The sequence below is a fragment of the Heliangelus exortis genome, chromosome 4 (assembly GCF_036169615.1).
Source record: "Heliangelus exortis chromosome 4, bHelExo1.hap1, whole genome shotgun sequence".
Lineage (NCBI taxonomy): Eukaryota > Metazoa > Chordata > Aves > Apodiformes > Trochilidae > Heliangelus > Heliangelus exortis.
In genome coordinates, this window is record NC_092425.1 from 5,089,723 (window position 1) to 5,101,840 (window position 12,118).

Consider the following 12,118-nt stretch of genomic DNA (forward strand, 5'->3'; position numbering starts at 1 on the left):
CTGTTCAGCAACTGCTTCTGTGTAGCCTTTATTTAAATCTCTAGCCTAAAGCAGACATGAGCAGTGTATTTTCAGTAAGCACTGAAATTGGGGAATTCTTGTTTTGGTGAACCTATTGCCTGTGCAATATAATAGCTGAACTGAAAGAACACCTTTGTAAGGCATTTCTTTAATTAAGTGTCTTAGTTGTGATCTGGAAGTTTACTTTTTACTACTCACAGTCTCTGCTGCTTATTCATTGGTTTTCTTGTTACCCCTTTTCTTTCTAACTGAATCTTCTTGTAAGGCACATATACACTTCAACTCTGTTCAGTTTTCAAGTGCTAGGCACTTCACACCTCTCTGTGCTACTGTATATGCAGTCTTTGTGGGGGACCCTTTAGATTAGATGTGAATTTAAATTGTTGTTCTTTAAAACTGTAACAGGATCTGTCAGAGGAGACTATTTTGAAGATTGTTTCAGCTGTGAAGGTACCAGAGTTCAGACCTTCAAACAAAGTAAGTGTGGTAGTTAAAGAAAAAAATAAAATAATCCAGCAACAGTGTCCTACATCTCCAACTAATTCTTGCATTTCTGTTTCTTTTTGCTTTAAAGTTTGGGTTTTTTTTAATGTTTCCTATGGAATTCTATGCAGCTCAGTTTGTGTCAATACCCCCTTGTCCTGTCACTGGGCACTAGTGAAGATATTTATGGATCAGTGATAAGATCCCACTGAGCCTTCTCTTCTCCAGGCTGAACTGTCCCAGCACTCTCAGTTTCTCCTTGTATGAGAAGTGCTTCAGTCCTTAATGATCTTTGTGTCCCTTGGCTGGACTTACTCCAGTAAGTGCGACATCTTTCTTGAACTGGGGAGGAAAGACAAGAAATCTAGTACACTGCACATTTGCACTGTACATAGCTCATGTATTTTATTACTCAAGGACTGCACACCCTTGCAGGTTGTACAGACTGATGAAACTGCAAGAAAACCAGATCATATTCCAGTCAGCAGTGAGGATGAAAGAAATGCTATTTTCCAGCTGGAGAAGTGTATACTATCCAATGAAGCTCTGGAAAGTGAGTAGTAGTGGGCAGTGGAGTAGTTTCATAGCTTGGTAACATCTTGCAATTGCACTGCCGGTAGCATGACATTCATGTCTTTGAATAATGCAGTTCTGTAGTTCTGAAAGCAGAGAGCTGATGTCTGAAGTTTTCTGAAGTGCCATGGAGACAGCTGTCCTTATTGCTTGATATTACACTATGCTTCTGTGTTTGAGATTCCAACAATTTTTAGGGTTCTCTGTTATGGCTGCATTTAAATACAACCCTAATGACAGCAAGCAGGCATCTGGGAATTAAACTCCAAGGAGGAGAAAGGTGACAGCTAGATCCCAAATGCTCTGAAAGGGATACGGGTATGAGAAGGTTGAGGAATCAATCTGAAATAATCCTAAGTTGTGAAGGCAATTAGAGTCTTCTTCAGCATCTTTTAATGTGCTAAAATGAGGATGCTCAAATCCCTTTTTTTGTGTCTGGCCACACGGAGAAGTCACTAGGTTACAGTAAATACATGCATACATTTTTAGCCTGTGCGCACAAGGGAAAAAGATTTGGTTAGCTCTAACCCATTCCATGGGGTGCCAACTCTAACCTCTGTCTCCTGTGCTACAAAGTCCATAGCGAAATGGTTACAGATGAACAAAGCTTAGAGAAGAAATTCTCACAGGATGGAGCTGTGGTATAAGAAACATCCATAGGGCTGTCTAAAATCTGTTCCTCATGTTGCAAGGAAAATAAGATTTTGGAGCGCTGCTGATACTTTTTTCATTACTCACTTTTAACTACTGGGACTGATAGGGGCATTTCTACTTCTAGCATGGGAAAGAAAGTTGATTTACCATGTTCCAGAATGTGACATTTCAGTTGGCTAATTAATAACTTCTATTTAGAATGTCTTCAGTTTTCCAATAAGAATTTTTGCTCTTTTTTTTCCCTCATGAGCAGATGACTTGCGAATGAAGCCCATCTCCTTTGAAAAAGATGATGATAGTAATGGGCATATAGATTTCATTACAGCAGCATCAAACTTAAGAGCCAAGATGTACAACATTGAGCCAGCAGATCGGTTCAAAACAAAGCGCATTGCTGGGAAGATTATTCCTGCAATTGCAACAGCTACTGCTGCAGTGTCAGGGCTGGTGAGTATGCTTTTTAAAATACATAAATGCAGATTTCTTTCTTTTACTCTTCCTTGCCTAAACCCACTGTTGTCTGGATGTTGATTAACACTACCCTGGCAGAACCTTGATCAAGAAATAGGTTTATTTGAAACTTAATATTCTTTTTTCTTTGTCCTGTAATACAAAAGGTTGCTCTCGGTATTAGGTTTCATAAGCCCTTTGTGCTTTTATTCTGATTTGCTGACTGGAAAGAGGAGTTGGAGATCAGTATTTTGGTTTCATTCTTGCAATAATACTCACTTCCATCAGAGTGCCACTGCCAGGAGTGGAGAGGATCCACCCTTGTGGAGTTATAGTTCATATCCATGCACCTCAACAGAACTGCATGTTTTGTGGAGGTGTCTTGAATTAAATAATTTAGGAAGAGTTCTAATTAGGAACACTTTTGAACATTATAAATATTTACATTAGCAGCAGAATTGATTTCTGTGGCATATTGGGTTGTATATGCAGATATGACTTGCTCTGCCAGTTGGAAAAAAGCTGATTGCATTGAGAAGTTCCTTTGCAGTTGCTGGCCTCTTAACTAAACTGGTGTTGATAACAGTACCTAGAAACCTGTGTTCGGTCTCATGTTAGTATGGGATTGTTATTTACTGCAGGTTGCACTAGAACTCATCAAAGTTGCTGGTGGCTACTCAGCTGATGCATACAAGAACTGTTTTCTGAACCTAGCCATCCCCATAATGGTCTTTACAGAAACTGCTGAAGTAAGAAGAACAGAAATCAGGTAGGAAGGACAATGTAAATCCTGTATTTGCAAATCTGGGAATTGATGCTTAAAACTTGGTGAGACATTACAACAAGTGTGAAGTTTGTATAGTTATTAAATCCAGATGATGAGATAAAGGTCTTGTGTTCTCACATAGCAGAAGTATAAAGGAACCACAGACGATGGTCATACTCCAATTAAATCTTATAGACATTCAGGGTTATTTTTTGTTGTAATTTAAACTTGGAAGATCATGAATCATTTACTGCTTGCTGTCAAACTACTATACATTTACTACATACTGCTAAAGATGTGATATTTTTAGTATTGCCAAGGGTGTCCCATAACACATTGCACAGTAAGTCTTTGGAAAATGCAGCACATACATTTCTTTCCTTTTTAATTTTAAAAACAGTTGTGTTACAGGTCTAGTTTTGTTTTTAGTGGAAGCTGTTGCTAGTGAGGCTTTAAAAGTTTAGATGAGTTAGTTGTGTGGCCTGGTTATTAATAAATATCCTGTCTGCACAGACTGGACACACTTCTGCATCTTAGTCAATACAAGAGCTATTTTTCCTTAGGTGTGGACACTCAGTAAGTTCATTGCCAGATACCATGTTTACTCAGAATTCTTACTGTGTCTTGTGCTTAGCCAGGTCAAAGGGATGGAGAAATGGCAGCAGAGAGGAAAGATTTTTTTGCTCAAGATAAATTAGTAAGTCTCTAGAAGAGATAGCAGTCCTTCAATACACATTTTAAGGAAGTGCCTGAATTCACATTCTAAAGTAAAAAGCAACCTTTCTTCTTTTAAAAACAGAAATGGGATATCATTTACAATCTGGGACAGGTGGACAATTTATGGGAAAGAGGATTTTACTCTATTGGATTTCATAAATGCTGTCAGAGTAAGTTGCCATCTATTATACTGGGTTAATTCAAGACAGAACTGGTGTCAACAGGAATGTCTCTTAAGAAAAAGCTTCCAAGCCTGTTTTCAAATTTCCTGTTAATTCAATTAAATGTATCTTAATAAAACTTCTGTCAGCATCTGTGTGCTAGGAAGTTTTCTGGTTTGGATCCTATGATTTTGTATGAGTAGTTGTAGTATTAGCAGTAGTAGTATCTGCTGGCTTGTTATCGTTTTTAATAAATTTTAATTTGTGTATTACAGGAGAAATATGGAATTGAACCAACTATGGTTGTGCAGGGAGTCAAAATGCTGTACGTTCCTGTCATGCCAGGTCATATTAAAAGATTAAAGCTGACGTAAGTATAACTGGAAAATTGATTGAGGGATGTGAGTGCACATATAAATTTTGTTCATTGGTTGTATCACAAGGACATGTCTGACAGCAGTGTCTTCTCTGAGTGGTTGCTAGTCACTAATATTTGGAAAAGAAGGAAAGGTAATTTCTTAAAAAAGACAAAAGAAGAAGAAAGTGATTTACAAAATGCTACTCAATCTGATGCCAGAATGAGAAACCTGAAGAAGTCTGACAGTAAGATTTTTTTGAGGGGAAAGAATGTACTTTTTGTTCAAGCAGAACAAGACTCATCGAGTGTTTTTCAACTGGCTTAAAACTAATACTGGTATTTTGCATCTTAGCTCTGAAAAAATGAGAATACTTATCCAGGAAGGAGTAAATGTATTTCTTATAGATGGAGATTTCTGGAAGTCTGTTTGGTTTGTAGTAATTTGAGTGAGTTCAGAGAAGGGAATCAAGGATTGAGGAAGAATTTGTTTACTCAGAGTAGTTAGGGATTGGAATGGGCTGCCTACGGAAGTGGTGGAATCATCATCCCTGGAAGTATTTAAAAGCAGTGTAGATGTTTCAGGACATGCTCCAGTGGGTGATACAGAAAATGATAAACATTTTGTTTGGGGGGGGGTGGAATGTTGATAGTTGGACGTGGTGATTTTAGAGGTCCTTTCTGTGATTCTGTGAAATGCTGGTAATGAATCCCATCTAAACCAGGCCATTTTATCCTTGGGTTTTTTGTACAGAGCATTTGTTAGTGAACAATGTAATAACTCACTAATGGGCTAAATCTATCAAGAAAATGGAATACTGTTTGCTGTACCTCAGAGGAACAGCTTTAGTGCCAAAATTAAGAGGGAGCTTGTTCCCATTTTAATGTGGCTTTTAGTATGTTGGGCTTCATTGCTGGCAGTGAAATTCATCCTAGTCTGGCTCTGAATTCCTGTTGTAAATCCTCCTTCTGATATGTTAACAAACTGTTCTTCATTTCCTTTAGGATGCAAAAGCTTGTAAAACCATCAGCTGATAAGAAGTATGTGGATTTGACAGTATCATTTGCTCCAGAGACTGATGGAGAGGAAGACTTGCCAGGGCCACCAGTGAGATACTACTTTGTTCAGGAAGACAATTGATGGTAGAGACACAAAAGTCACTCCTGGACCATTTATTCTGAAAGGAGTGTGCTAATTTTCAACTATTAAAGATGGTACTATATATTTCTTTTTGGTGAAGCCTTAATTAAAACAAATGATGAAAGAAGTGGCTTTGCACTGAAGACAGACTGGATTTATGTTACATCTGCTCCCATTTTCTTCAGACCTTTTTGCTCCAAGAGAGGATTGGTAACTCCATGAGATGGAATATCCAATACAGCCCATAACTGAGAGACAAGTTTTGTATTGATTTGTGGGGAGCTGAAGAAAGCAAGAAGAATGGTGAACCTAGCAGATGGTCCACATGTGCAAATTAAGTTCTGCTTAGAGAAGAGTGCAAAAAATGAGGAAAATGCCTTTTTATGATACTCCAGGTGTTCTAAGAAAATCTCGGATCCATTTCATATGTTACTTAATTCTCAAACAAGAATTTCATTCTTGCCATCTAAAGGCAAGTTTTAATTAATCCAAAAGGTTTAAACTCCCACCTAAAAGCAAATTCACTGATTTATTGTATTGTTGGTGCTCTCTTCTGAACAGCTAGTGATGCAGCTATCTTATGTCAGTCTCAACATGGGGAGGCAGGTCTTGAGTAGGTGTAAATTGTCACAGCTCACCTGAAGTCAGGAGAGCTGAATTGTTATCTTCACTAAGACTGTTCTTCAGGGAATACTGCAATATGGGAGAAGTGGAAGCCTATAGGAGAGCTGAGTTAACACTTCCAACAATAAAACTGGCTTCAAGAAAATGTTTGGTGTGGTTGAGCCTCTCTGCCCTCCCCAAATTAAAAACACTGTAGCAAATGATGACTTTGAAAGGAGAAAAAGGCAAATGGCTCTGTATGTCATAGCAAAGACTGTTTCCTCAGCTGCTCCTTTTGGTACTATTTCCTTACAGAAAATGGTTATGCTGCACACCTGTCCACAGCACAAGTTGCACAAGTTTTTTCATCATCAGTCAGTTATTAGGATATCTAAATATAAATCAGCTTAATGGAAATAATGCAGGAGTAGCTTTGCTGCTGTGGTGAGGCAGAGGTGTGTTACAGAAACATCTGTGACACCACCTCATTTTCTCTGTCATCTAAGTACTGGGTAGTTGAGCTGGTACTTTTTTTTTTGTTTCTCCCAGTGATGATGGAGTGAAGTGAGTTTAGAATAAAAACCTATGAACTGGAAAACCTCTTAATGTGTTTAAACTTTAGAGATAATGATTGCATGGTATGTCCTGCAGCTGTTGCAAAGTCGTTTATCCTCAGTCATGAATTATTAAGCTTTAGGGATATCTTCACATTTAATGAACATTACTGATCAGGAATTGAATCTCTCCTTTTTCTTCTTCTTGGTTACTTGTAGTCAGGAAAAACAGCTGTTAAGCTGGGAACTTGAACACCACAATGTATGGAACTGAAGAGCTGGAATCAACACAATTATTCCAATATTTGGGATTTAGTGTAACATGTCTTCTGGAAGGTGTATATAGCTTTAAAGTCAGTCTAGCTTACAGATTTAATTTTCCAGATGAAAAGTGCTCTTTTTTTAAACTGCCTAATTTATTTCATTTTTTAAGAACTTCTTTTAGAGAAGCTTTTTGAGAGGATTAAAAATTACTATGCTTAGAGTGCAGAGAAGGCGCAGGCATACAGTAAGTTTCCACTTTTTAGGAATAACTGAAATGTATTTCACTATGACAGGATTAGAATCTGAGCTCTTAATCAAAATCACTAATTAGCGCTAAGGATCATTAAAGATTTAGGTCAAGTTGAAAGCTATCACCTCTCATGGTTGGAGACTGGAAACAAATGAAACTTTAAGTATGCTCTGGTACTTCAGTGTTGTGTTAAAATCGTTTATGCTTTTCAAGCAGTGTAGAATATAAAAACAGTAAAGTCTCAGTAATTAGCTAGAATGTTATTTGACGGTCCTCAGGGTTAAAAGTAAATTTTCAGGTATAATTAATGGTCTAGATTTTAATAATGACAATACACAGAGCTTTATTAGCCCTTGTCAAGAAGTCCAGGTCAAGGTTGGAAAGGATTTGTGCCAGAATTTATAGACATGGCTGTATCTCTATACAGATGACTTGAGCTTTCTGCTCTATAGAAATGTAGTAACAGTAATTGCCCAGGAGCACTTGTACTGTTTCACAGCCATTAATATGTTTTACCCTTGGCCAGTCAGATGGGCTGCATGTTATTGTTTGGACCTGTTAGCTTTTGTTATTCCAGTATGGTAGTTATTGGATTTCAGAAGAAGGGATTGTTCAGAGGGAAAAAGGAAAAGTTATACATAAAAGGTTATAAAGAGAGGAATGTAACAGAGAGCTTTATTAAACTCACAGGTATTTTCCTGCTAGATACAACAAAGCAATGTGTTTAATTGAATTTCTAGTTCTGCAGAAGGATTATTAGCCAACTTTTTGTTTCTTGCAGTTCCTGTTTTCCATGGTACCATTGTTCCTGTGTTTGTAAACTGCTATGGTCTTTTGATTATATCTACCTCTAGCACTGCATGACTAATTTTCTTTACTCTGTCTGGGCTTCTGCATCTACAGAGGTGTGAGTGTAGGTAAGGTAAAAATTATTTTGTAACCCTTAGTATGGGGAGTGTCACTATCAAGTGCTAAAAAAGGGCAGTCAGCTTGATAAGGGACTTGTTTTGAACATAAATGATATTATTATAACATACACAAGCAACTAAGCCTTTTCAGATTTGTGACTTAAATAGTACCTCTAGTAAAAAAAATTACTCTCATTTTCCCAGTTAGTCCACGTGTTAAATCATCAGCCTTACTAACAAGAAAATAAAAGAAGATGTAGAGAATCTCACATAGACTTGAGGTGGCATGTTCCTGAAGACTTCAGGATGGATGCCATGTAAATACAGGATGCATCAGAGCAATAATGCCATATCAAACACTGCTCTTGGTATTAAAAACACTGCATGGACTTTTCACCAGGGTGTTAACTATGAAATCGGTCAAATTCAACACACATTTCAGTATGTAATAGTAAATTATAGTGAGATCTTGGAGATATTGATGGTTATGTCATACAATTTATTTTAATTCCTCTTTTCCCAAGTAATATGAACAGAAATAACTAAGTATCTTATTTCAGTGCATGCATTGTGTCATTCAGTGCTCAGAAACATTTCCCCCACACAGACCTGTATTTCCCAGAAATACATATTTGAAGAAATATTTCAACACATCCATTTCCCAGGCCTGCATGGCTTACCTGGCCTCTTGGGTGCCAGACAGACAGGAAACCTTGGAAGTACAAAAGCAGACCTGTGATCCTCTGCTTCTCCTGAAATATTTGCCATGGGGCTGGCTGAGGAGTTACTTGAGGCTGATCCCTAATGCCTCTTGGCATACTTTGGGTACCTCCACAGGATGTGAGACCATTTGGATAACCTCTGTTGCTGTGCTCTTCCCCTCCCCTCCCCTCCCCCCCCCCCCCCTGCACATACATGTCTCCTGTTCTCAGTCTGCTCATTATCAGCTCATTATCATGATGAGCACGATGATACAAAAGTGTGTAATTCCTGTGATGGTTGTCACCTGGAGGTCACGGTGGCTTACATGGACTGTGCATGGACTGCTGCCAGAGGTGAAACTGCTCTCTCATGTCCCTGAAATAATATTTAAATTTTTCACTGGGCGTGTGGATTAACTTTGAGACTATCAGAATTGAACTTGCTTTAGCAACTGGCTAGAGGGACTGACTCCAAGACACTAAAAGTAATATTGGAAATAAATTTACTTACAGTTTTAACTGTCAAGGAGACTCCTTCACGTTGAAGACTTTAATTGTGAAAGAGCTAAATATACCAATGCCTTTAAAGAAATTCTGACAGGATATGGTAGTTCAGGAACAAAATGCTGGTCCTGAGGAAATGGGTGGTGAAATTGCCATCAATTTCACACAATGTAACATATTTTCTGACCTTTGCAGCCAGAAATAATAGGAATGAAAAGATGTGGTTCAGTGCTCACTGCTCCTAAATGCAAACATTATATATAATAATTTTAAAAGGCTTGTTCTTGGTCTGCCTTTTCTGTGTATAGGTGTAGGATGGGTACATAATGAGCCAGGAAGGTGACCTGTGATGGATAAAAGCCACTAACCAACTAGCAAAGGAGATGTTCAGCTTTACAGATGGAAGTAAATTCCCTGTGTCATCTCTAAACATTGCTGCAGGCAGGTATGTGTCCTCAGATTTTTTGCTAGATTTGCAGATTTCAGTACATGTTCTCTGTTGATCGTTTAAATGGCAGAATTCGACTTTACTGTGAAATGTTGCTAATGAAAATGGGTACCTGCACTTTTGCCTCTACTGCTGCCGAGTCGGTCCTCACTCCATTGTTTGCCAGCGTGTGGTTAAAAAGCGTCATTTTAAATTGCTTTGGGGCTGTCCTTTGCTTTGTACTGCGGCTCTACATCCTCAAGCATTTGTTTCAGTTCCTTGTTGAATTCTTCAGCGAAGTTTTCAAGAAGTTGCAGCCTCCTGCGCTTGACTGTACGTCACGTTCGGAAACCCCTGAGGGAAGAGGCGCACCTCTCCTGAGGGGATGTCTGAGGGAAGGAAACCTGCTCCCAGGCGGTGGAGCCGCCGGGGAAGGTCAAAGGGGAAGAGGGAGCCACCTGGAAAGGTGAAGGGGAAGGAGGGATCCGCCGGGGAAGGTAAAGGGAGATGAGGGAGTGGCCGGGGAAGCTGAAGTGGGAGGAGAGAGTGGCCAGGAAAGGTGAAGGGGGAGGAGGGAGCCTCCGACTGCTGCGCAGCCGCCGCAACGGCAGCCGCCGGGCGCGCGCACAAACCAACCGCCTTGGGCGGTGCGCGGCGGCCGCCGACCAATGGAGCGGGGCCGAGGGGGTGTGGCTGGCGCGCGCGGCGAGAAAGGCGCCCAAAGCTTGAAAGGGGCGCTCGGAGCTGGGACGGGGTCTGAACCCACCCGAACAGCACCGAACCCACCCGGAACCGCGATGTCTTTGTCTTCTCCTCGGGGGTCCCGGGTGGCGGGGACATTGGTAAGAGAGCGCGTGGGAAGCGGTGCGGAGGTGGGGTTTTGTTGGGGGTTGCTGAGGCGGGGCTGTCCTTCTGCCCCTCAGGGCGCGCTGGGCCTCGGGGGGGGGGGGATGGGATACGGTGAGGTTGGTCCCTCGCTTCCCCCCTGAGATAAATTGGGCCAGCGTTAGTAATCTGTCCGCCCTCTTCCCCCCAGTGGCTGGCACCAACATTTTTGCTAGGGCTGGGTGGTCTTCTGGGAGACTCCTTCCCTTAGGCTGTCCGGAGCTGCGTCTGTGGGTTGTCTCTGGAGAACTTCCTTAAACGCGTTAGCGTGAGAAGCAGTGAGTCTTGCCAGAGACGTGCTCATCTTCCTCCTACCCTCCTCGGTTATGGGGAGGCCAAGTTTTAAAGTTTAAACCTGAGCAACAGATTTGCTGTGGAGTGTGGTATTTGCTCTGTTTCTGAAAGGATGACTTTTGGTCGTTTTCCCGTGTGACCGAAGAGCTTCTTCCTGCCGCTATAAGTGTCTACTAAAAATTTGCAGTGCAATAAATCTGTATGTTGTTTTGGTTATTTTTATAACTAGAAGTAACAGCCAAAGAGAAAGCACGTGAAAGTGCAAAGTAATGTCAGTATGGCAAACGTACAAAAAATGTGCAGAATTCTGTTGTGTTAGGACTGGGTATTAGTATTATGCATACATACTTTATTCCAGATTGCACAAATGAAGAAGTGATTTCTGCCATGTAAGGGCCTGTGACTTTAAATGCGAGAAATGCTTTTAATTCTTGAGAGAAGTTTAACTTCTGGCAGTTGTTACAGGACTTGTAGTTAGTGGTGCATTCGAAGAAAAACATGGGTGCAGTAACTTCCCACTAGTTGGAGATGGATTGAGAATCCCTAGGATTTGCTTATGTGAGTGACAGGAGGTGGGCTGCTCATTTGTTTTCCTGTACAGTGTCACTATGTTTAGTAAAATTTATTTTTTTTTTTCACAGAATCATCTTAAAAAGAACTATAGAGCAAGATTCTGCCAGGGAGGAGGGTAATTTATGTTTAACATTTATCTCTTAGGTACAATTGTCTGGAAAACTTGTGTTTGTTTTTGTCGGAGAGCTTAATATCAAAACTATTGGATGTATCTTATTAAACTGATCATATGGTGTTTCCTGTACTCCATTTTCTTAGTGGTAGGTGGCAAAGCACCAAGGATTTCCTCTGTATTCCTTTGCTGAGGCAGCAGACTATGGTGTAACTATACCTAAGCCTTACCTAACTAGGCTACCTGAGCAGAAAAGGAGTCATCTGTGCAAACATTGTGCTTTTCAAGAGGTAGAAGAAATTATGCAGAGTTCTAGCTTATTTGGCCCTTGCTGGTAAATGCAGGGGATGAGGTATTCACAGTGCTGTAGCTTTTTTCAAAGGCATGTCAGAAGTCCATCAGCTTTTTATTAGTGGGATCAGTTTTTAGATGTGCATTTCATTAACTCGCCAAATCTAACAAATTACCTGGTTTTAAGATCATATAGTAGTCATTATGGGAGAAATTCTCTCTGGCTTTTCTTTTGATTAAAATCATCTGGCTAGTTTATCACTTCTGCCATTTTCATTTCTTTTGGGAAGATTTGAAATACTAATCCAAGCAGCTGAGCTGTTTACTTATAGATTCGGTGTCTTACGCCTATCCTTGCTGCTGGAACTTTTGCAGAAGCACAGAGTAACTGGATAAAGTTGTCAAAGCAGAAGTAGAGGGTGACTCCTGGT

General features: G+C 40.2%; 1 protein-coding gene and 1 long non-coding RNA gene across 3 annotated transcripts in view; one reads left to right on the forward strand and one right to left on the reverse strand.

Annotated features, from left to right (window-relative positions):
* Positions 1-6,522, forward strand: part of UBA6 (ubiquitin like modifier activating enzyme 6) — a 27,800-nt gene extending 21,278 nt beyond the window's left edge. For both annotated transcript variants that reach the window (XM_071742747.1, XM_071742746.1), the window contains exons 28-34: positions 427-498; positions 940-1,057; positions 1,985-2,178; positions 2,823-2,950; positions 3,747-3,834; positions 4,101-4,195; positions 5,186-6,522. In XM_071742747.1, coding sequence (XP_071598848.1) covers positions 427-498; positions 940-1,057; positions 1,985-2,178; positions 2,823-2,950; positions 3,747-3,834; positions 4,101-4,195; positions 5,186-5,321 — 831 coding nt within the window. In that variant the 3' untranslated portion in view covers positions 5,322-6,522. The remainder of the gene's footprint in view (positions 1-426; positions 499-939; positions 1,058-1,984; positions 2,179-2,822; positions 2,951-3,746; positions 3,835-4,100; positions 4,196-5,185) is intronic.
* LOC139795758 (uncharacterized) lies at positions 884-10,015 on the reverse strand. The gene is made up of 2 exons (XR_011725678.1): positions 9,666-10,015; positions 884-1,567 (listed from the first exon to the last, which is right to left on the reverse strand). It is a non-coding gene; the product is annotated as an uncharacterized lncRNA (long non-coding RNA).
* Between the last annotated feature and the right edge of the window lie 2,103 nt (positions 10,016-12,118).